The sequence below is a fragment of the Sinohyriopsis cumingii genome, chromosome 1 (genome assembly GCF_028554795.1).
Source record: "Sinohyriopsis cumingii isolate HCF-2022 chromosome 1, ASM2855479v2, whole genome shotgun sequence".
Taxonomy (NCBI): domain Eukaryota; kingdom Metazoa; phylum Mollusca; class Bivalvia; order Unionida; family Unionidae; genus Sinohyriopsis; species Sinohyriopsis cumingii.
In genome coordinates, this window is record NC_142961.1 from 73,694,305 (window position 1) to 73,720,926 (window position 26,622).

At 36.1% G+C, this 26,622-nt stretch overlaps 1 protein-coding gene across 1 annotated transcript in view; it reads right to left on the bottom strand.

Moving 5' to 3' along the window:
- Nucleotides 1-26,622, bottom strand: part of LOC149807122 (transient receptor potential cation channel subfamily A member 1-like) — an 81,410-nt gene that overhangs the window by 32,429 nt on the left and 22,359 nt on the right. Inside the window, exons 2-7 of the mRNA XM_089962328.1 lie at nucleotides 18,307-18,463; nucleotides 17,129-17,304; nucleotides 15,790-15,897; nucleotides 15,077-15,185; nucleotides 9,499-9,596; nucleotides 2,256-2,303 (exon numbers count right to left, since the gene is read on the bottom strand). Coding sequence (XP_089818454.1) covers nucleotides 2,256-2,303; nucleotides 9,499-9,596; nucleotides 15,077-15,185; nucleotides 15,790-15,897; nucleotides 17,129-17,304; nucleotides 18,307-18,463 — 696 coding nt within the window. The remainder of the gene's footprint in view (nucleotides 1-2,255; nucleotides 2,304-9,498; nucleotides 9,597-15,076; nucleotides 15,186-15,789; nucleotides 15,898-17,128; nucleotides 17,305-18,306; nucleotides 18,464-26,622) is intronic.

Consider the following 26,622-nt stretch of genomic DNA (forward strand, 5'->3'; position numbering starts at 1 on the left):
AAAATGACCATCCTTTAAGAAAATCTGTTTTGCAATCTCAGGCAATCAAATGTTAGAAAGCATTGTTATACATAAATCTGTGAAATATTGATGTCAGACTCTATCCAGGATAACTGTGTTAGGTGTGAGTGTCTTATGAAGATGTGGCTCAAAACATTAAATGTCAGTCAACAAACATGAATATTCTGTGTTGTTTTACTAAGTTCATATTTATAAGAATATTTCCACAGTAACATACATCTAAAGTACATTTCAGTCATCTTGGCATCTTGACAGGAATTTTAAAGATCAGAAGGAAATATTACAATTTATATTTGCATTATTTATTCCAAAAGTGCACATTTGATTTTCCAATAGAAGCAGCTTAAACTTTGAATAACAGCATGAGGCATGCAGAACTAATGAAAGAAATTAGGTAGCGGCAGCAAGACTAGTTGTTCTATAAATTAAATTCATCAAATTGACAAGCAATTCTTTAATGCCTTTCCGAATAGCATGTTTTATCTCTACTTTAGTAGTTTTCCAGAGTATTGCTGCTGCGTACCTATTGCGGGTTTATACATATACCTTGAAGCTGTTATTCTGCACAGGATGATTGTAATTTCTTACCTGAAGTATAAAGAGGATTACCATATGAAAAAGAGAGTTTTTTACTCCATGCTTAAAATGAAAGAGAATTTTATTCCAAGTGTAACAAAGTTTTTGAAGTATGTGTGATAAACTTGTCGGTTGTCAATTCTTGGAGAAAAAAAGCAGAAAAAACTGGCACAGATCTTTGTTGTGAAAAGCAAAGTATGATATATGAATCGTATTCAAATTGTATGTTTTTCACATTGAATTTATTCAAATAAACTATAAAGTGGATGAACTATAATGAATCCAGTTTAATTTTATATATTAATTTTAGTCCATCAACTATTATAATTTTTGTATCCATTTCCAAAGTTTGTCAAAAACTAAATAAGTTTGTAGGGATTGCAGACATTGGACCTTCTTTACCAGAGAGTAGTGCACATGACAATAAACTAATTTCAACATGGAATCTAGCACAACTCCTACAAAGGAGTTTCTTGAATATGGTTAGAGAGAAAAGTTCCTGACAAAAATAGAAGTAATCCAAGATGTGAGAGATGCCATGTAGCACTTTGAAGCTCCAGTGCAATTTCTTTCTTTGATAGTAGGCTTGTTCACCAAGAGAATTATAAAATTTTTAAAAAATCTTGAACTAAAACATATATTGCAATTAATAGACAATTTTAAACAATAAGAGACATTGGGAAATCACGTCTTTATTTCTCTAAAGAATAACAGCATTGGTCACATTATGGAGTGTATATTTACACATTTTCTCAACACCGGACCCAATTTCATGCATATGCACTAAAATTCATGTCAATATTTAAGACATATCATTTATTGTAAATCAGACTTAAATTTACTCCAGTTAATTCATAAATTCCTACAATAAGTTTAAATCCAGATATAGGTTCTGTTAGTGAAGTCAAGGAAGGGGCCCGTATTTTTTATAACACAGTCAACTCATATCCATATTTCAAGCAAAGAATACAGTCTGTATTGTTCAATACAGCCTTGTCAATGTCAATGAATGTACATGTTTGTCTTTACTAGAATTCAATATTTTTGTAAAATGGATGCAGTGGGTAAACATTAAAAGTTTTTAATCTGAGCTTGTGTTTGGTTCCTCCAAATATTTTCAAAATTATTAGCAATAATGTTTGGAACCAAAATAAGCTAACTATTTTAGGACCATTGAAAATTGGGACTTTTAAAACACATCCTCTAAAGGTTTACATGTAATAAAAAGGTTTATCAAGTAAAAGAATGACACCATATGTTACTCAATCTAATTTTTGTTTATATTTCCACCAATATAACTACAATAAAAGTTTCTGACCCCAAATAAGTGGAAATCATAAGAAAAATACAACAGGTATTTGCACCATACAATCAAATGAATAAAGAACTTGTGTCCTTATGGAATAGTAATAATTTTGAAGATTTATCACTAAGTGCATATAGGCATCAAATTAAAAGATCAGTTATGAATCTGCTGACAGCCATCTAAACAACAGAGTACATATGTACACAATGTGATAATCTTCATAAATGTATATGATTTCCTGTTACTAACCAAGATTTTTCAAAAACATGCATACATGTATATGGTAATTACCGACTAACTAAACAGTGACATAAACATGTTTAACTTAAAAGCAAAAGTACACATTTCTTACCTGTACAGCATCCACGGGTGCCCCAGCATCAAGACAAACAACGACAGCCTAAAAAAGAGAGTAGATAATAGCTTTAATAGTTGCCAATCAGTGAGAAAATAGTCATCACTAGTGGTTCAGGTGATATAATAATAATAATAACAACAACAATCATCACCCTTGTCATCAAAATCATTGTTTCAATTAAATATATTTCTTGTCATCAAGACCAGATATGCTCTTAACCTGGCAAACTTCTCAAAATGCAACACATGAGAAAAACAGTATAGTAAGGTTTATATGCTCCTATTCAAGATTTTATCAATATAACGGTACATTCTTTGGTAAACTTATGATGTGAAAAACAAAGCTGAGAGTGCAAGAGGTGAGAAGCAATAACTGCTCCAAAGTAACATGGAGCACTTAAAGGACACTTCATTCAAAGACTTGTCAACATACAGCTGCATGCCAATCTAGTTGAAGTGCAACAAGTTATACTGCTGGAACCAAGATCAGGAAGATGGATAATCCGGGGCTATAATGGTTATGAATAACATCCAGGATGGCTGGAAATCAAACTCACTAGATTAAAGTGTCATCAATCTGATGTTACTTATCAAATGTAGTTGAGATCAAACGAATTTAGGTGAAGTTATCTTGCAGAAATTAAGGTCATGGGGTTGAGCAAGCAGGAGATGATAACTCTTGTCCACAAGACTAAGTCCATGTAAGGCACATTTGCATCAAAGCTCAGAGAACTGTAATTTTTTCTGTATCCAGTTTTATTTACCATTTAACCTATCATTTTCAATTGTTTCAATCACCTAATATACCATTCTCATTTCATCCCATTTCTGATATCTACTTACTGTGCCTGGTTGTTTCATATGATTTCAAGATAATTTCCCAGTGCCTTACCACCTGGACTTATTGAAATTAAGTTTTCTCAATTACTTCAACTTTAACAAAGTTTATCAATTCTTGGTAAATACTAATAAGATGAGTACAAAATATTGAAAACAACCATTTAAATGATTGCTATATAACTGGATCAGCATACTGTGTCATACTGTATCATACTGTGTCATACTGTATCATACTGTTCTAAATGGTATTTTTTATCATATAGTATTGTCTTCATACCGTTTTCAAACTTTGTTTTTACTGTACCATTCATTTGCCATGCTGTCTTTGTACCATTTCCATTGCTGCCAAAGATGTTGCAGGTAGTATTAAACTGCATTAGAGTATGCTGAATGGCTATTGAACTATGCTAGTCAAAGTATGCTGAATTGCTATTGAACTATGCCAGTCAATTTTAGAATAGTGAATGGCTATTGAACTATGCCAGTTAAACATCCAAAATGAAAATGTAAAGTTAGGGTCATAGCTTTAATAAAAATGGAGTTGACAGGACAGAACCCATAAAAGGCATATCTAGTTATTGAGACAATGTATACACCTAGTTACATAAGAATAGGTTGAATGGTCCTCAATTGTCATGGTTACAAGGATCTGTTGTAGTGGTGATTTAATACTGATTGGAATAGAAAAATAATTTAGTATTGGATCTGAAGAGATACAACCTTTAAAAGGCACATCAGCATGTACAAGGAAATTCCCCACTGAAATTGCATTGAACTATGTATAAGGGTTCAAGAGATAAGTTGGTTACAAGTAACATTCCTTGTGAAGATATAAAATTAATCGTATGGGCTCATCATTCTCTTCAAAATATTGTTGTCGAGACAAACCCAATAAGAGGCACATCTTTGGCTTTGAAACAATTTACACACCAAACTGCATGCAATGTGTTCAGTTGTTCAGGAACTATTTTTTCCGTCATCAATAAATCAAAATTAAGCCTTGAAAATGTACTTCTACATGTCATATACTAACCTACCAAATGACATCCAATTATGCATAAGGTTACTGAGCTATGACATTAAAAGAAAGCAAATTTGTTAGTAAATTATGTTTCTCACAGAATACTTACCCAATCACATTCACATTGGGGAATATAAGTCCTACTATCGCTTGAATCCAGCCCTCCCAAAGACAAAAATTCATTTTTCTGTTTATAAAGGGCAAAGGGCAAAAACACTTGACCATTATCCCCCTTGCTGCCTGCAGGAGGCACTAGTTTTTAGCTGAGCAGAACATCATGTAATGGGAGGCACTAGTTTTAAGGTGAGCAGAACATCATGTAATGGGAGGCACTAGTTTTAAGGTGAGCAGAACATCATGTAATGGGGTGCTTGCATTCTGAGCAGAACATCATGTAATGGGGTGCTTTTAAGCTGAGCAGAACATCATGTAATGTGGTGCTTGTATTGTGGGAGGATGGGAAGGTAATAAAGTAATGTGACCAGGTCATTATTCTAGATATATAATTTACTAAAAACTTTTCTTTCTCCTTCAAATTTGTTCCCTGATCATATTAACATTAGAATAATAGGTAACAAGCAGAGGGAATGTTGAGAATCCAAGTAATCTCTGAGGTGAGAATATTTTATTCCCCATATAAAAGTTAATCCACTCTCCTAACTGCAATCAGCACAAACCGAGGGGACATGGTTTATGTCTGGAAAGACAAAAGAATGAGATCATCTTGCCACATAAAATTTCCTTGTGAATCCAGTGAAAGTTGCTCTAGATGCTTATCTTCAGGTTGTGCTGTCAATTGGGTCTGGTAGCTGCCTGTGCAAATGAGTCTACCAGGTCCAGAATTTGTCCCTGTAGAGCAACATCTCATGGCTAAACTCTAGAAGGTAGATTCTGCATGCCAACTGATGGCCTCAATGATATCATGATAAAGATATGATGTTCAAGGAAAGGCTTGCAGAAATAACATTTATCTCATGAGCAGTGATTTTTACAAGGAGACCCTGTTCAAACGATATGTCAGAGTGCTTGAGGAGTTATATCTTCTTTCCCACATTTAAATGAGAGAAAGAGATCATTGAAATCCACACACAACTCAGACCACTTCAGATAAAGTCTAAGCAAACATACCAGGTCTTGTTTGAAAACCTCTTAGGTTATAATATCAATAGAGGAAGGAGGTTGTATGATGAGGTTTTGAATGTCCACAGATGGCAACCAATTCTTGGCAACAAAACTGAAATGTATTGTAAGGACCACCAAGCCATCTAATCGAAACTGAAAATATACCAATTCAAAAAGAGAGGGCATGAAATTAATTGGCTTTGCAAACGAAAATGAACACTATCAGGAAACAGGTTTTGTATGAGAGAAGCTTCAGTGGGGTCCTGGCTAAAGGCTTGAATTTGTTTGAGTTCAGCCAAGTCAGAATCCAGAAAAAATTCCACTTAGGAAAACAGCATGATTGATTTAGGCCTATGCACAAAAAGTCAGAGAGATCTTTGTTATGACCAAGATCCTTCTTTCCATGATGTGCCACTATTAGTAATCAGAGCCAACATGTTCTTCTTGAACCAGCAAAACTAACAACATGTCAGCTACTTGTGAGACAGAGGCACTCAAAAAAATGATGTTTTTGACTTTGCACCAGTTCCTGATCATGACCTCTTCCTTTCATAAGCCTTTAAAGTAGAGGGCCTTCTAGCTCGTGCAATCCTTTCCACGACTGAAGGTTGAATTATTAATGCTGCAAGGCTCTCCAAATGTGAACTGTGCTTGAAGGAGAGGATGCTCTGGGCTAGGATGGAACACATGGGTTCAAAGCTGAGAACATTCCGCATGACAAGGACCTACCTATCTAGATCTATCACTAGATCAAGAAGATCATTGGTTCAGGGTTTGTCCCAACAGAGAGGGGCAATCAGAAGCATCTGCACTTCTGGCCCCTCAATTTCTCTATAATCTTATGAATTAATATCATTAGGGAAAGGAATAGGCTAAAGGCCACAGATCCTCCCAACTGAGAATAAAAGCATCAACAGACCAAGCTTCAGGATCCGGTACTGGGAAAATGGTGGTGGACAGTTTGTGATTCTACATGGTTGTAGAATGGGGTCAATCATCAGATGCCCTTATAGCTGGCAAATCTGAGAAAATGACAACAGATGGAGGAACCATTCTGTATGGGGAATCCGCTCTCTCCTTGACGGAGAATTGGCTAAAACAATGAGTCTGCTGGGAATATGTCTGATCTGGATGTCAAACTGACTGCCCTACCCAGAAGAGGAAAAATTCCTGATATTGTGGATTCTGAACAATCTCTACTGCCTTCTTCTCGATAACCATTCAGATCTCTTGCTAAAAAGGTTTGTTTTTGTTTTACCGAGTCCTTTGGTACTTCAGTCAGAAATGGAGAGGACAAAAGGGGAATGGGTTGGCAAAGTGAGAATCAAAGCCCTTCTAAGACAATTTAGATAGCCTACTCGCTTGTCGAAAAGAAAGAGAGATCCAATGCTGTTTGATAAACAAACAAGAGTTGGGCACCTAACGGATAGTTATGTGCTGTCAGTCAGGGATGCGAGTCAACAGTGATGCATTGGGGTAGATCAATTTTGTCTCCAAAAATGATTAGCAGATTGTCTTCATGCATAGTATTACGATCTCAGCAGGCTTTTTGGGGTTAAACATTATCCCAAGACTCTTTGTCTCCAGGCCATTTGTCATTGAGGGTGAATATATAAGGTGATGGTTGATTAGAAAAAGAGATGGAGGGGCAGTTTTTGAGCTGTCTGTCCCCACACTCTATCTATCTTGCCATCGAACATCAGACGCAATCAAAAGGGAGCTAAACAGGAACAGGGCGGGATGTTCATTGCTGGCCTTATCTGCAGACCTAAGAAATCTCCAGATTCGCCAAATCTAGCAAAATGTCTTTATCCACCACATAAAAGCAAGCGATGTCATACTGACTGCAATATGGGTCATTTCTAGCATTGGGTGATCTCTTATGAAGGTATCAGAATGGATCTTACACCAGCAAGACTGCAAAGAATGCCAGAAGTTGACTCTCAGAAAGAAGCTTTCGAACTGCCTAGGTCACTGGCCTTGGCAGATAGACTCTCGGCAAATTCCTAGATTTATCACAACTGTGGTGAAGACGAAAGGAGGGGATGCCTCTCTTTTGGTAACCCAACCCCTCCCCCCCCCCCCCGAGTTCTTGACCCTTACATGCCGATGTAGAAGAGGATTAGCAAACATTCTGAGTTCGGCAACACCTCATAAATTGTATCGCCACTTTAAAGCAATACTCAGTCCGCATTATGGTGGGATCTAAGCATGAACTATCTCCACATTCAGTGTGCGGGTCATACTGGTCGGGCTCAATGATGATATCTATATAATACATCCCCGAAGGTATAGACGCAGTGTAGCCATCTTCTCTAATAATGTCACGGTACCGTCCAAGAGAGCTATCCATATCCACTGGATGTAGTCGTCAAATCGGTACAAACGGCTTTTCGAAAACGAAACCAGCCAATACTAGTGCTGGATGACTGAACAGACGGTTGAAACTCCTTAAAGTATCAAAATGCATCAAATGTAACAGCGTCTCCGTCAAGGCTGGCCAGAAACATCAGTACTCTCGGTCCTTTGATTTTATATGTTCAAAACACCAGTACTATCGGTCGTTTGATTTCCCACATCATTTCCCGTTTCATACAGTTTTCCTTAGAACTGCATGTCCAAATTCTCGCTGTAAATAAAGGAAGCCGGAAGGAAGTAGAAAAAGGTGGTTCAGATCATCTGTAAAACGCATGCACCCAGACTTAAATGTCATGCTCTGACGTGGGGGGGGGGGTTGTACCTAAAATTTCGTAGAATTCACCCAAACTGTTTAAATTCTCCGGACGTAATAGCGACAAAAGGCTATCTAAAATCATTAGTATTCACGGTGCTTTGATTTATCATGTTACAGACACTAGTATTCTCGGTCCTTTGATTTCCCATGTCACATGAACAGCGCATGTAGAGTCAGCAATTATTCAGTGACATGTTCTTGTACCCCTGCTATTCCTACTGTTCATTAACGATCTACCAGAATGCATACCCAAACAATTTACTGCACGCTGATGACTGCATTCTGTACAAAAAGACCAAGTCAGTAACGGACCCGCCTTCCAAGGAATAAGTCAACCAGCTGGAGATCGTCCAGCGCAGAGAAACACGATTCATGACTGGAGATCAACACAGAACTAGCAGTCATACAGTTTCGCTTCAACAGCTACAGATGCCCACCCTCCATGAGATAAGAGCACAAGATAGAGCTGTAATGATGCTCCGGATTGTCCACGAACTTATTGATGTACCATTAGGATACCTAATACCAATACAATCAACACGCGGCCACAGTCTGAAATACTTAGTCCCATTTGCAAGGACAAACAGATACAAGCACTCCTTCTTCCCAGACGGTATTTGACTCGGGAACACTCTGCAACAGACATTAATCAATTGCATCCCTCGATATCTTGAATCAAAGGTGCTGAACATCCAACTAAACTAAACATTTAGGCTCTGCCCTGTACATAGATTCCTTTAACCGGATTAAAATGTTCTGTTCTGCCCACGCAATTTTAAGCGGTACGGAAATACACCAGAGTGTGGCACGGTATCTTAATGGAAGATTGTTGTTGTTGTTGTAGGTTTTATCGCCATTTTTCAGCACACGATAGGCTATACATGGCGGCCAGTATTAATGGTGGAGGAAGAACCCGAGAAATCCCCGGATAGAACCACCGACCCTTGAGAAGCTACTGGCAAGCTTTCTCACATACCCACATCGGCCAAATCCGAGATTCGAACCCACGCAGACAGAGGTGAGATGGCAGTGATCCGTAACGGAGAGCGCTTTAGACCACTCGGCCACTCGGGGCCCCCTTAATGCAAGAAGACGTCCACTTGGTTTTGGAAGGCAAAGTGAACGACGTTTTTAAGTTCACCAGTGAAAATGTAAAACTAAAGCCACCTGAAGGCGGCAAGGGACCGTGATGGGCAGGATTAATTGCTCTTTGCATGTATGTATGTATGTATGTATGTATATATATATATATATATATATATATATATATATATATATATATAGAGAGAGAGAGAGAGAGAGAGAGAGAGAGAGAGAGAGAGAGAGAGATAAATAGATAGATATTAGACAGAAAAGAGGAATTTTCGTCTTTAGGAGGGCTGGATTCGGGAGCTAGTAGGGCTTATATTCCCTAATGTTCATGTGATCTAGGAACGTATTCAAAGGAGAAATATAAACCGACGTTAAAGGTTATTAGCGTAGGGTCCCACGTCTAGAAGAGCGGCAAAAATTAGAGCTTACCGTAAGATCTCCACTGTTAACTGCACAATGAAGGGGCATATTGTTTTGCTTGTCACTGAAGGACAAGACGTCCTCACGTTTGTAACCCAATGCCTCCACTGTAAAATTGAAATTGAAGCAGATTTTTTGAGAATGGTTTATTTGATTTATTGATTTGCCAGTTTGTTAGTTGATTGATTGACTACTAATAAATCGCACTATTTAAATATTTCCAGACCGTGTTTGTTCATATACCACACCATTCAGTTAGTCCCCTTTATTAGCTTTTATGTTCTTGTTTAATCTATAAAATATGATTCTTTAACAAAACTTTCAGTTAGCAAGATTTCCTGCTCATTATTACTGAATCAATATACACCAGTGATGGCGAAAACATAACCTCTATAGTTTTACTGGAACGATATAAAGGAGAATGAAATATAGTGTAAACAACATTGGGTCATCCACATAAAAAGAAAGCATTCCATACTTAGTAAAACATACGTAATGGAATAAGACGATCAATCTTAACCAAAAAAAGCCACTTTAGTTGACAGTAAATAGGAGTTCACGTTATACCCCACTATATCTGGATATGTTAACGCAGCCACATTGCAACTCAGGTACTTATGAGTGAGAAGACAATGAAACCAGTGCCTACACAGCAACTTTGAATTTAACCCTGAAAACAGATCACAGCGACCACGTTTTAGCATGTTAAATACTTCTATTCTTAGAAATACAACATTGCAAGTTTAAGTATTATTAAGCAATAAAGCTAGGTACCACTAAATAATTTTAATTCGGCATTTCTGGACATAACGCAATACGCCCCATGGCATACCGCAATCACATTAGGGACCAATAATTCAATGTTCTGGGACAGGGGCCTGACACTATTTTGTTTAATTTCCGTCTGTCAGTAGCTGGAAAAATATATTTCTATGATTTATGGCAAAATAAATCCTTATTATATCAACTGCATTATTTTAAAAAATAAATAATTATCTTGAACTAAAAGAAAAAAATAAGTTTAGCTTAAGAAAAAATCGCAGACTTACCATACGAGAAAAAATGGTCATACCTTATAGGAGACTAATTTTAGATGTGTGTGTGTGTCAGCGTGTGTCAGTTGTTGTGATTGACATCGCGCTGATGTTTGAGAGTTTTTTTTATATAAATAGAAGTGTTGACACGAAAGCCTACAATTTACTAGCTGCAGTTTGATATAATAGGAAGGGAAACTTTGAGTGATATGCCAACACTCCGATAAGATATTTATCAGAGGGGGGCAAGTAAGCATCGTAAAGGAATATGTGATCAAATGATAGTAATTAAAATGATATTTGTAATATTCTTTATTAATTTGTGATGAATAGAATGGTTTTGTAAAAACAAATAACAAACATCTATGTGAATTATTTTGTCACGATAAATGAAAACGTGATGCTAGAATCACTAAATTTGTAAAAAGATTTACTAGTGTAATTTAAATACATTCCACACAGACAGAAACTACCGCAGTACCGGTACAGTGAAAAAGCACAATGGCATGTAACAGTACGACCGAAAAAAAATACCGCGGTAAACCGGTAGACTACAAATACTGCGCACCTCTAGCAAATAAGAGTAACGTGAAAAGCCCGGTGACGTAGAATAAGCCAGGAGAGATGTCTAACAGTAGTTTAGCCTGAGATATGTATAACATTAGTATGGCAAAGTTCTGTCCATAACTTCAGCGATCTACCCTTCGTTTATCCTCCTAAAATTATGGTGCCCCGAAAATGATAAAAATTACCAATACCGTTACAGTGACATCCGCATGACGTTGCCTTTTTTTTAACACGGGCGTCGTTGGAACGATATCAGTATATCGCTGCAATGACATTAAACTAACGCTGTAACGATACTTGCATACTGTTGCGATGTAGTTTTACGTTGCTGAAACAGTTGCTTGTATTCTAGCGTTGGCTTATTTTGTTGCTGCAGCAGCAGAATATAATTTTAGAATGATGTCATAAAAATTGCCTCTACAGTAGTGATCTTAGTGCTGAAATGATACGATATATACAAGAATACAGCTGCAATGGCACCAGTCTAAAAGATACCGTTGCAGCGATAACTGTATCGTTGCAGCGATAACAATATCGTTACATCGACACATTTTAGCATTCTAACGACAATTGAATATGGTTACAACGGTATTTTAGATGCCTTTGCAGCGGTACATATGATTTTCACCCTTTTCGTACACCGTTGCATAAATGTGGCTGCCTTGCTGCAAGGGCCCCAGCAAGCCACGCTATATCGCTTTCAAATTATTTCTTTTAATCGTTTATGATTTACCGCGAAACTACATTTGCATAGTTGGCCATGAAAATACTTGGGGCCCCCTTCACTGCATGGCAGTTGAACACCTGATAAATATTCTGAAACACATTACGTTCACTTTAGAAATTGAAAGAAATAAAAGAAAAGGAGCCAAAGTGGACGAAATAAATGAAATGAAAACAAATGAAATTAAGGAATTGCAACCGAAAATGAACTCAAGCGAGTAAAAACAACTATTGCTACTGAAATTTTAAGTATAACCTAACATCATTTTGTGAATATTCATTCTGTTATTAAGAAGTATTGTAAAAGTATTGTGTCAAACTCCAGTGTAAATGCAGTTTAGCCGACAATAAAATATTAAAAGCCAGTATGAAGGTACTTTAGTTGACAATTTGACAATCAAAAAGAAAGAAATTATTATGCAAAACGTACGGTATATGTTTAAGTGGGTATAGGTTGTAAATGCCATTACATATAAAATCCACAGCCTCCGGAATGCCTCAAAGCCGTAACACAATGGTCCCCAGTGCGGTGACAGCGGGTGCCATGGCGCCCGCCAAGGCTTAGGTCCCCGTTTTTTGGATCATACATTTAGTGATCAAAATGATACGTTTTCACGGAAAGAGGTTATAATTAATAAGAAAGGCCGTAATTTTGGTAGGGAACGCACATTAAAATGTATAAACTCGCAAGGTACATTAACGCTAATGCGTATCCAAAGGCATATCAGAATTTGTACGGAGTAGTGGTTGGTGCCCGCCACTCTCTTATAAACTCTCAAATGTGTTTGTCCGTAGGCACAAAACAGTTAAGGACCACTGCCACTGCGTATACACGTTAAACGAAATTTTACGATTGTAAATATAATCGGAGTCATAAAAAGGAAATTAAATTATGACAGGAGGTATGGTAAGTTTTCAACTTCCTGGGTAATTGACTGATACTAATTTAATAATATAATATATTAACTGCTTGTAATTATGAGAGGAGGTAAGGTAAGTTTTCAACATTCTTGGTAATGAAAAGGTAGTAAATTAAATTTATATTTTCATAAGCAGTACTCGACATTATTTTCAATATTCTTTTAAAATCATTTTTATTTGTTGTTTTTTGTTCATTTCCGTTATATTTTGAGTGATTATACATTACTTTATATTTCTTTTGGTCGTGTACGTTTATTTGTGGAACATAGGCACCCTATTAGAAGTATCGCAACAATCGTTACAAATTGTTATTATTTTACTTGAGGTTTCATAGTGATAATTATAATTAATTCAAACGTAGTCCGATAAATTAATTCCCTAAATATCTGATGATAATGATAGACGATATGTGGGTATGATGTTATCTGTTCATTAAAATGAATGTGCAATTTTGCTGCATACAAATCATTCCGGAATACACCTGCGTACACTTTAGCCACTTACCGATATTCAGTAACAGCGATGTCTAGCGCGAAATTCAAAATGGCCACAGGACAGTTGGTTGTGCTATTTCACGTGGATTTACATGTCGCCAAAAAAATGACTTTCTCCGGAAATATAACGTACGTGTCACCAAAAGAACCCCTCAGCTGATGGTAGCTAAACAGCCGCGAAAAATACTGGTAAGTGTATAAAATGTGCATAGATGTATGCAGACAAAATTGGCTGCCGATTTTCGCAGGTTTTAATAATTAGGCGATATCAGCCCCTAAACCGGCAGTCAATATCATCACGAGAGAGGGGGTGATTTATTGGCCTAACGCAAACGTCGCAAACAATTTATTTTACTTACAAATGCGCCAAAATGCAATTTACTGAAAAACAGCGGATTAACTGATAGGAAATGCAAAACGGTAAAGATTATAAACTAAACTCTGATCTTTAATGCTCTCAACGACTGAAATGCGAAAGCTTCATTGACTTTGTCGGTGATTTACATAATTGTCCTCGCACTGCTGCCAGACTAATTTAGTTGTTTTATTTATCAATAGTTCCTTCACAGCATCAAAATCGTGGGCTTGACCTCACTAATAATGCTACAAATACTTGAATATAGTACAATACAAACTTCACAAGTTCTTTTTTTTTAAACCGATGAGTCGCTTAATTAGCGGATATGACGAAAAGTTGTTGGGGAATAAATTATTTTTCAGCACTTCATCGACTGCGTTGAAAAGCCTACAAACACCTGTATAAAATTCTGGCAGGTTGTAACATTGTGCCCCCCCCCCCCCACAAAAAAAAGGACATATAACACTGAACAATAGCCTGGTTTTATTTAAAAAATTCCTCGGAGAAACGACTGTCAAATAATAGCAGCATAAAGCTAGGAGAGACAGACTGTCGCGGATCGACCCATGGACTCACGTAGGAACAAAGTAAATCTTATTGCTCAATGAGGTATATGACGAACTTTTTTTATTCGTATGTTGACGAATTTTATAATGATTATAACTCTCATTATGCAGGGCACAGTTAAAATTGTCAAGGTTATCGCCAAAGTTTGCCCTTGAACATACCGTACGGTGATCTAGTATACCAGAAAATATACGTACTATAAACAATTATCCGTTCAGGATAGGATTCCTATTCAATATTACTTATTATCATTTATTAACTTTTTTCTGTAATAATTGCTTTCTCTGATTTATTACTTGTAATATTAATACACGTAAAGTTATTGCTTCATAATGCATTTATAGATATTCCGTTGCTATAGAGCTTTGCTGTTACATCAATTATACAAGTTCGAAAATCGAAAATATGTTACATTAGCGGACGTCAGAAATTTCATGAGAAAAATATGCACCCAGTAGCACGTCCCTAATTTTTTAAACATGATGGTTTATTTTAATTAACATACATCTTTGAATTTTGAACCATATTGGTGATTTTGTCGATTCTCATACCAATATAACAGTATTGTCCATACCAACTATGAAGAAGCCTACACTTCCAAGGGAAGTAAATACTAATTGCTTAAAAATACAATAAGAGGCTTGTTCGTTATTAGTGAAATTTCCTTGATGATAATGTCTTTATTGTGTCTTCAAACAAGTAAAATTTTGTACTACTTTTGGCAGGGAATATAAGTATTATCTGATTATATCTGTTCAAAGCAACATAGTGTGAAATACTTGAGGGAAAGCTACAGTATACGTGCAATAAACTGAAAAACCTAAAAAAAAGAAATCTATACTCTCTCTTTGTGTCTAGCGTGCTCACACACACACACACACGCGCGCGGGCACACACACACACTCGTAATGCACTCGTATTACCATGCTGAATGAGAATCTCAAGTGTTTTTGCTGCTGCACATTTTCCCGCCACATTTATGGGAAAATAGCCATTCCTACACCGGATACAGGGTCTGGCGCCGTATTCCAACTTTTAGAAAAGAAAAGGAAAAGACAACATTTTTTAAAGATTGTAAATAGAATGAGTTTCAAACCGTGTAAGGTATTTCATAAAATTTTCAAACATTGGAATTTTGTGTGTCTTTCTAAAAATTATTTTCTACACTTTTAAGTGTATTCTGACTGTTAAAGTATTTTGAGCTCAAGCCCAAATTATTCCAATAACTCCCCGGCTTGCATTGAATTGTTTCTTCACCGTTACTATGGCAATTTTAAACATTATATTTCTATGAAAAGACTTGTAATCTCTGACAGAAATAAATTCAGTGATGCGAGCATGAATATTTAATTACATATGGAGGAAAATACATTTTACAGGCAAGGTTACATTTAGTTCTTGGCCTTTTTGTTCTTAGTTCAGAATGAAATGTTCGGAAGGGGAAAAAAAAGAAACAAATGGTCATTTATAAAATGTTAAAGCTGAAGAATTTAAAACAATGTATGGGTAATATTCTTACGGTGTATGAATTAAAATGGGATGGTAACTGTGGATTTATTTGTCAATATTTTGTATTTCTTTTTCATAGCATTATTAGTATAGATTGCACACGTGTCACTTTATGAAGACATCATACCAGTTTCTTTGCACAGTCGGCCCGATCCTTATAAGCACAGAAGTGTAGAGCTGTATTACCCTGTTCACCTGAAAGGTTGGGGTTGATATTTTCATGTTTCAGTAGACACTAGAAGAAGAAAAAATGTTTTAAAGTATAGATTTAAGGAATTGTAGGACTGCACTGATAAAACTGTTCAACTTCCAATTGGATCGTTTTAATAGTAACCGAGCTATCGTCATACTTTTCAACCGCTGCCATCTTTATGCGTTGTCAGCAGTGTAAACAATGTGGTACACTACATGCTATTTCATTTTCTACCACACTGAAGGTATGGTGACTACAGAAATATGTTGTCCGTCGTATAATGCAATAAATTCGTTGATATATTTTCTTGTGTCTTCCTTTTGTAACATTGGATGGACCTCAACTGATACAGTATTCTACCTTATATATTACAGGATTACAACAGTCATATACCTATCGATAAAGTACTACTTAACTAAATTCGTTAGCTTTCTTAGTGTTTCAATGCAAACTAGACAGTAAAATGGTTCTTATCCCCATGAAATTGGAATAACTATGCGATTTAGAGAAAATTCACTTTAATATGCACGAGAAAAAGGCATCAAACTAAGATTTACCTTCAATGAATCGACCAAATATATGATTTCCAATGTTCCCATCTCTCTCTCTCTCTCTCTCTCTCTTGGAATTTATCTACAGCTGTCATATAATCAATGATTCAAAGATGCAATAGCCTGTCGACACTAAATTTCTTGCTTACGAGGCACACATACTGTAATTTATTCTAAGCTTTATTATTGTTGTTGTTGTCTTGTTTATTAAACCTATAATGATGCTCTAAAAATCGATTATTATTAATTAAATATGGAAATATCAGAAGGCTGCCTACCCCCCACCCCCCGTCTCTCACTGAGTTGTTTATTCAGGCAAGCAGACTACTCTCTCTCTCTCTCTCTCTCTCTCTCTCTCTCTCTCTCAATGCCGGACAGTATTCACTAAGTATTAAATTACAATATGTCCTTGTATTCTGATCTCATTGTATACTAAAATGTTAGAATACAAAGTCGAAAATTTCTAAAGAAAATGAGTGAGTTATAACTTACAGAAATTTAGGATTATAAGAAAATGGTTGCGCCCACTCTTACCTTTAAGTATTTATCGAATGAAGTACATATAAAATATCGGTGTATGTAAGCAGTACTTTAATGGCGGTCGCGTGTAGTGACACACTGTGCCGGGGGGGTGGGGGTAAATATGGAATAACACTGGAAATAAAGAAGGTACTAATTATGACGTAACATAATATCCTTATAAATTGGTATAAAACACTTACCTCCAAGACTTTGACGGAGTCGATCTCTACTGCAAGATGCAATGGCGCCATCTCAGCTGCGTTAAAGATGGCAGGCGCAGCCCCGTGATCCAACAGAAAGTCGATACTCGCTGTCTGCTTGGCTATCACGGCCAGGTGGAGGGGAGTGTTGCCAGCTTTGTCCTGGATATTCAAGTCTGCAAATTGCGAGTGAAAATGAATAGTGTTAAACCAGAAATTTAACAGAGCTTATGTTCTCTCGAGTGAACAATACTTCTTACAAATTATATATAATAAAACATTAGATAAAACCGTTTTTGTCATAGATCAAATTTCATTCCAGCATCCTTTAATTCTGAATATTAAGGTTTGTCGTCCATGGAAGTTTTAATTCTCCTAATATAAAATTAAAAGTGATGTTTTCATTATTGAAATGTTGTAATAGTCGGGGTTTTATTCTTTTTCTGTTTTATACATTTTGCATGAAAGAAAGGTGAATATTTTCCTCAATTGCCTTGCGGCGCTAAAGGAGCACAAATAAAGTCTTTATATATATATATATATATATATATATATATATATATATATATATATATATATATATATATATATATATATATATATATATATATATATATATATATATATATATATGCAAGAACAAAGAACTGAATTGAAAATATTGACACAGCAAATAGCCTATTTTTTCACAAAATGTGTTTAATGCATCGTAAGTGTTTTCATCATAACCTGACAATTACTACCAACGAAGAAAGAGAGATCGCATGATATCGCATTTTATGAAAGCGTATTGGCCCAATTTAAAAAAAAAAATATTTATTAGTCGATTCATTCTATTTATATTGCGTTGAAAGTATCTAATGTCAATATTAATATCAATATTGCGTTGAACGTAACTAAAACATAATGCTAGGCAGACGAGACAACGAAAAATTTACGATCACTATTAATAGACTTTATGGCATTTACTGTAAGATTGAAAGACAGATGAAGAAATGGAGACACAAGAAAATAATAATAATAATAATAATAATAACAATAATAACAATAATAATAACAATAAACAAATAAATAAACATTAGTTGGCGGATTCGTATTGGAGCAAAACGTAACTTAGATGCCCCGCCCATCGCAACATTCTAAATACGTGAAAGTAACAAAACTAAAAAAAGTTTTACCTCCGCCATGCTCGCAGATGAACGACAAAATGTTGACTTTCCCATTCTCAGCGGCCTTGTGAACAGCGGCCTGACCCTTACTGTCTTGTATCGACAGTTTTGTATTATCTGCATTATACAGGCGTTCAAACTCTGCAAGGTTACCCTGGGATGCAAGCTGGAAAAGATAATGGGAAATTATATGGACGTAGACTACTGTAAGAAGAAACACTGTGCGTTGATGCAGGCGATCTCATTTCTACAGAGGCAATAAGAACATCACAGAACGTTATATGCACCATTTGCTCGTTTCTGATGATTCGATTTGGGCTTACATTTATCAATTCGATTTGGGCTTACATTTATCGATTTGATTTGGGCATACATTTATCGATTCGATTTGGACCTACATTTATCGATTCGATTTGGGCTTACATTTATAGATTCGATTTTGGTCTACATTTATCGATTCGATTTGGGCTTACATTTATCGATTCGATTTGGGCTTACATTTATCGATTCGATTTTTGCCTACATTTATCGATTCGATTTGGGCTTACATTTATCGATTCGATTTGGGCTTACATTTATCGATTCGATTTGGGCCTACATCAATAACTGGTTGAAAAATTGTGACTAAAGTAGCATTATATGCTTGGAGATCCGCAAACACCAATGAATAGGTTAATTAAAAATTAATCTGGAGCAATGTTACAAGATCAAAAAGAGATATTCAACTCATATAACAGACAAATTAACTGACTTAGTATAGTCCCCATACATGTATTTTAGGCATAATATGTCTTTAAACAACACAAGTAGCGCACGAATTTGGAGACTGCGGATCTTTCTGAAACAAAAACTCATAAGTTCCATAAAAGGGTCACGTGACATCACCTGTTGTGCAAGTAAAAATAGAAAAGAGACCATAAATATTAACATCGTTAATTTCTATATTTATAGAGATAGTTGCATAAGCTTACAGAAAGAAGAAGAAAAAAAATGACAATGAAAGCGTTTAATAATTATACTTTGTCAGTGAGAATGAAATACACTGCCACAATCATACATATTACTCGCTTTGCTTTGCTTCTCATTGTATTACTTACAGGACTAAAACCAGTCATTGTATATTCAGCAACGAATCACATTAATACTTATCTAGACAAGACACCACAATACTTACAATAGGGAACCAAAACATAATTAATCAAAATAAAGTTCGATATATTGCTTAGAAATGTACGATACGGTTTGTGTTCTCTAACAGTAGTTAGCGATTATTTGATAAATAATAATCGATGTGCCTTTCATACAGTTTAACCGACTAGACTTTGTCATAGTTTTGTGTCATGGATCATTATGAAATTTGGAGTTTACAGGCAAGGTAGGGAAATCAGCTGTGTTAAATACAAACTAGAATGCTATGTGACTCTCATTTATTCACCTGGGTCATTGATTTAAATCATCTCAAAGTGTTCAAATTAATTCATCTTATATAAAAACAATTGCTTTCCGGGGCAAGAGACCAAGGATAACTAAATGCAGGAAAAGGTTATTTCTCAGAACGTAAAAACAATATGACAATTTGCATTAGTCAAAAGTTCAAAATAAACATTGTACAAAAGCAGACAATTACATAAACAATAAAACCGAAGGAAGCACTCAGCACTAATGGCTTTTCAATAGCATTGTGTTTATTTTAGGTTTCAGTGCGTGCTTTACAAAAGAACCACACTTTGCGTTCATTTAATACTAATCGAGTATTTTAACCGATTAATATGGAAAACACATTATTACATTGTGTGATGGGTAATTGCTTCAAATAAAGTAGTTTTAAAATAATAGTATTGACGAAGAATTGTCAACATAAAATCTAATACTTAACATTTTGAACCATACGTAGTATTTTACGGCTTTCAACAGCAGACGAACCGCTTGTCATTCGGAATGTGTTTGACATTAGGCATATTGAATCACATTCATTATGCACATCTCTCTGTGAGTTAATAGAAACAGCAATATCATTTTTCTGTGAACAAAGGCAATTCTTTTAAGCTAAGAGACGTAGCTACTGTCTTGTTAATTGCTAATTGATATCTGGGAAATGTTAGGTCAGTGGTTACACTGGACAACAAATTTTTACAAAAGTCATGTTACTGAAATAAAATTAGTCAATTCTTATCAATTTTTATGTGCTGAACACGAATATGACAGTCAAATTGCAAAATTGGCTCTAGTTTTTTTGTAATCTGCAAGAAATTAATGTTTACATAACGAAATGCATTCCAATAGTAAAAGGTCAACTGTAATAGCCTACCTATAAAAAATCAAGTCATTGACTACATCTTAGATTTCTTCGCCTGTCTCTTGTACAGCTGTTCGGGAGCATCTCTGAGGAGTGTCCAGCAGTAGTCAGCCAGCATTGTAGTGGACCATTTTCCCTGGTATCTTTGTTCCATTGTTGCGATATCTTGATGAAAACGTTCGCCGTGTTCATCACTAACAATACCACAGTTGCTAGGAAAGAAATCCAAATGGGAATGAAGGAAGTGAATCTTTAGAGACATATTGCAGCCAAGTTTCTTATACTTCATCAACATGTCTTCTACTAGTTCCTTATAGTTTTCTGCCCTAACATTTCCGAGGAAGTTTGTAGAAACTAGGCGAAAAGCATTCCATGCTTGTTTCGCGTCACCTTCCAGCAAGTTGTTGAACCGGTCATCTTTGAAAAGCTCTCGAATCTGAGGACCCACAAAAACTCCCTCTTTAATCTTTGCTTCGCTGAGTCGAGGGAATTTTTCATGCAGGTATCGGAATGCTGGCAAAGTCCGGTCAATGGCTTTCACGAAGTTCTTCATCAAACCTAGTTTGATGTGAAGGGGTGGTAGCAAGATTTTCTGAGCCTCAACCAGAGCTGGGTGTTGGATATTCTTCTCTCCAATGGCTACATTCTGCCTGTGAGTCCATTCCTTCCTCATGTAGTGCATTTCCCTTGCTCGGCTATCCCACTCGCATAAGAAACACATGTATTTTGTATATCCTTGCTGCAGTCCCATTAAAAGGGCAACTACCTTCAAATCACCACAGAGGTGCCAGCTGTACTTGTTATACTCAATGGAATTCAGTAGCTGCCTTAAGTTATCGTATGTCTCTTTCATGTGGACAGCATACGCTACTGGAATAGATGGAAGAATGTTTCCATTGTGCAAAAGCACAGCCTTGAGACTCAGTTTCGAAGAGTCCACAAATAGTCTCCATTCTTGTGGGTCATGAGTGATTTTTAAAGCATTCATGAGGCCCTCAATATCGGAACAGAATATCAGATTACTTTCCTTTCTGAAGAAAGGCTCCAATTGCTGGTGGCGCTTTCGATATGCAGTAATTGTGACATCTTCTTCTAGAAGATTCCATTGTTGGAGTCTTGATCCTAACAATTCTGCCTTGTTCTTTGATAAGTCCAAATCACGAATCAGGTCATTTAGTTCTTCCTGTGTTATTCTGTGTGGGGTTGATGATGCACCACAGTGAAAATCTGGATCACTGCATGCTGATGGACCAGGAGAAGAACAGGTCGACTCACCTTTGTCTTCGTCAGATGAATCAAGAGAATATTCTGCTGGAGGTTCTGGAATAGGAAGTCCCTCACCATGTGGAACTGGTCTCAATGCAGACGGAATGTTTGGGTAGACTATTCTTGACTTCTTTCGCTTCGTTATTCCGCCGGAAAGAGGAACCAAGCAGAAGTAACAGTCATTTAGGTGGTTGCTTGGCTCTCTCCACACCATTGGGACTGCAAACGGCATTGATGACCTTTTGCAATTCAACCACTGTGAAAGCTGTGTTGTACATGTAGCACAGCATATATGCGGAGCCAAGGCTTGTCTTGGTCACCAACCTTGCATCCGAAGTAAAGATGATATGCCTTCTTCACTTGAGAATTGATACTTTTCTTCTGGTTGGCAAATGTCACTTCCCCACAAATATAGCAAAAATTGTCCGCGGTATTAACACACTTTCGAGGCATTACTGTTCTTTATTGTACGTAAATGGATAAAATAATAAGTTTTATGTAACAGTAGCTTGAACTGTCTCGCACAACGTCTAAAATATTTTAAATGCTGAACCTATCTGATTGGGCTTTATATAGTACACTGCTTACGTCAGCTTCAGCAGCCGCCTGGCATTAGTATAATAGGCCTACACATGTATAGTACACTGCTGACGTCAACTTACTTCAGCAGCCGCATGGCATTAGTATTGCATTGCCTCAGAAAATGATGCAATCAACTGTGGATGATGTGAGCATGATGGTATTATGCAATGTTACATCATTATTCCGGATGTTGCTGCAGTCCTACTGGAGAAATTTACACAGTGAAACATAGAAAATGAGGTATATGAATATCTTCAAAACGAGAGCCAATACAAATTTTTCACGGTTATATTCGTGTTCGGCACACCAAAATACTACAGATTAGGGCCTTTTCAAGTCAGTAATGATTTCACTGTTGACCAGTGTTATCTACGAACCTTTAACAATTGAATTTTGGGAATATTGTCTGCGTCAAAATACAAAGAGAAGGGTCAGTAAGTAATGTGGGTGAAGCGTATGTTGTTTTTCTTTTTGTGCACTAAAACAGTAATGGGTTCGATAATTTCTTTTTCAATATTATCGGTAATATATAAAGGGATATGATAACATATATAATAAATCGTGTCGATCTTCCAACAAAGATAGATCTGATTAGACACGAACGATATACGGTAAAAAAATACTGCTTCTGCTACAATTAAAATTATTTAAAAAAAAGAAAAAAGAAAACACTATTAAAATTATACTTTTTAAAAACCGCTTCTTATCGATGGTTCACAATAACAATTAGTTATGTAACCAGCCAGAAGGACCCCTTCTGGAATATCTTCTGCCTTTGTGCCGAATTTAGAATGCAAACAGAATCGCTTCGTTGTTTCAGACCAAATTCTTCACTTGATACAACACTGTATAATTATATCTTAAACAACAACAACTACTCTAACAAACAATAACAGCAACAGAAAAACAACATTAGCATGAAACAATCATGAAATGAGATCTTGTTTAGCAGACCGTAAAGAAGGCTCGACCAAAACCGTCATTTTGGGCAGGCAACCAAGACCCACCCAAGAATGACGTAAATGGCTTAACATTTGACGTTTTCTCACAACACATTACAACTTTTAATGACATATTCTCCTTCTCCGATCAGGTTTTAGAATTGTTACAGATGTTAGGGCATCCATGTTGCAATCAGTAAGAAATTGAGAAATGTATATTTTCTGTGTGTGATTTTTATCTAACGTATGTAATGACTAGCAAATATTAATGTGGACGAAGTTTGACTCGCCATTTTCCAATTAACAGGTTGTAACTAATAGCGCTGGTCGATGCTTCTAAACAGCACAAGAAATGTAAATGTCAGCCTTCCACTTAGAAGCACTGTGTACCTACAGGTGTCCAGTAGATCGATAAATGACTTTGCTTTTATTTGTTTTTGAACGTTTTTATACATATACGATCATTAGTTTTATATGAATCGGAACCCAAATATATCGTCCGCATCAGATTTAATTACATGCGATTTGCGCACATTGAAATAAATATAATAATCTGCCCATTTATCTGTTAACAATTTTCCTCTGTATTTATCGGTCATAATCTATCTTTCTAATTACTGTATAAAATATATATTCCGATATTAACATTTCGTAAACATACTAAAATATATGAGTTTGTGAAATGCTATGTTCACTAACTGATGATATTTTTATGTTTCTATATTGTAAAATTGCTTTAACTATTACAATATTTTCACGAATTCAGTACTCACACCACGTTCGCAAAAATGTTACATTTATGAAGCATTTGTGATCTACATATTTCTCGCCTTCTCTGCCTCTTTTATTTCCCCGGAATGTCCGCCTGTCAATTCATCAATACCTCTTTCGGTCGCTGTTGGTTGTCTGCTTGCCTATCTCTTATAAGTGTGCACTTTACTAACCTCGACAGCTTCTTCTTTTCTTGCATTGATCTCCCTCTTGCGGTATTTACAACCGACGAATAGTTCAAGATTGGCGAATATTCCATGCGGTACAAGCATATATCCTTTTTCATTCTCACAAGATTTACGTTTGCTTTTTATCTGGAATTCACCTCCTTTCGAACGTGTTAATAAGTTTAATATTGACATTTCAACCTCTCCTTTAAATTTTTTTACATCACAACAAACAATTAGGATTCGAACGTTTATATAAATCTGTGACGATGAAAATTCAGATGTACCTTGAAAGTGAGATGCTTGGAAAAGCGAATTTCGCTATCATTTGTTTGATGTATTACACACTTAAATAATCTTTCGTTACCTTCTGATACCAATCTGATTAGTCAATAGCACGGGCAAATAATTGTAATTTATTCAACAACATATAGCACGTGACTCATTATTTTATCAGTAGGACAAACATTACGTTACGGACACCTAATCTAATATTATGAAATTACAAAGTATTAAATAAAATATGGTTAAACTTCTTTAAAAAATTAAACATTCAGGTCCCTGAAGACGTTTCTTTAGTTTTTAAGTATAATCAGAAAACAAAATATTTTACTAAAACTTCACGATTTCACCAGTCTATAAATTTACAAAATAACCGTGTCCTAACGGTTGTAAGGATCACACCCACATATATAATTTTTATTTTAATTGGGACATTTCAACTTTTTTGCAAGTTGAAAGTCGCCATAACCTGAAAGATACATAAGCAGCAATTGTTGGTATGACAAAAACGACATTTTAAATTACATCATTAATTGCTTAAAAAACGTTATGACTTTTGAAAGATTTTAGAAATAAAATAAAACCAGGCATTAATGAAGAAAGAAAAGAAAAAAAAATTACACTTTATGAATTAAAATATAAACATTATTTTTGACGTAATGTATTAGTTGTACAGCTCTCTTTTCAGAGGACACAGCTCCACGTGCGAGCTGCAAGTATAGCTTATATGAGTGAGATAATTATGTCATACTGAATAAACATCCAGACCACCTCTGTTATATCTGATATACAGAAATATGCTTCATATGTATGTGGGAGTAATATTTCAAAGAAAAAATCGTACATTTTGTTTAATGGAAATTTCTCAGCAAAACAAACAACAAAAAAAAATAACCCCATCAATCTATTAGGACCACCTCGCTTATCCGATATGATTGACCTCGAAATTACAAACATACATAAATGCACACTGTCGCGTTGTGTTAGAAAATTTGCTAACCATTCCTGCCTCATGTATACAAACGTATGCTGATAGAAATCGTAATTCAAAAATCTTTGCATAATGTCAATACGTGTTATATAATACTACGACTTTAGACCGATTCTGAAAGAAAGAATTTACCAGTCCGTGACGTAGCCATTGCGTCACAGTCATGTTCGAGGTTAATTCAAAGAGAAACCTGCCGCGATGGTGAGAAACTCTGCTTGTTTTGCAATCAGCCATTGATGTCACCGGTCGGCTTAGGCTTAGAAACCGGAAAACCCGACATTATAACATGCCAGTGCTACTACCCAAGACAGTTCAAAGAGACCACTGGTATCAAGTCAGAGCTAAGATAGCCAAATTTGGGGCGGGTTTCTCACGCAGCCAGACGTTATCCTGTTAGAATCAATTTGGAAGAATCAGTACAGTTTTAACGTGACTAAAGAAACATCACAGTACTCCGAGAGCAAATTGTGAATTCTAAAAAAAAAAAAATGAGAAAAAGGAATTCTAGGAACTTCGGACGAGATTTGGAACAAAGGCTTATGATGAAGCTTTTCAGGTGGGATAGGGCGCCACATGATTAGAGAAAGGAGAAGACCAGGAGGAGAGCACGTAAGAACAGGCAGTTGTGCGAAGGCGCAGGACCGGAGAACGGAAACAAGGGTACCATAAGTACCGATAAGGCGGAAGTTTCAGATGAGTAACATAGAAGGAACACGGGAAGGAAACAATTTCACCTTTAATTTCGCATGATGAAATAACTGGCAATTTGAATAGGTCTTTGTACTGATTGGAAGCAATTATATTAAAAAATTGTCCTCTGAATATTGAATACCGTGATATAGTTTATTAAATTGTGATGCCTTTCACCTTATTATTTTTATATCTTAGACACTTAGACCGTCGGCCTTGCTGACTGGGGGCTCGGAGCTTTTTACTTTTTTAATTGTCCGTCCTTATATGGGGTTAGTAATAATTCCGTAGGGGGCAAGTGACGCATGCATACACATATGTATGGATCGATCCAATCCA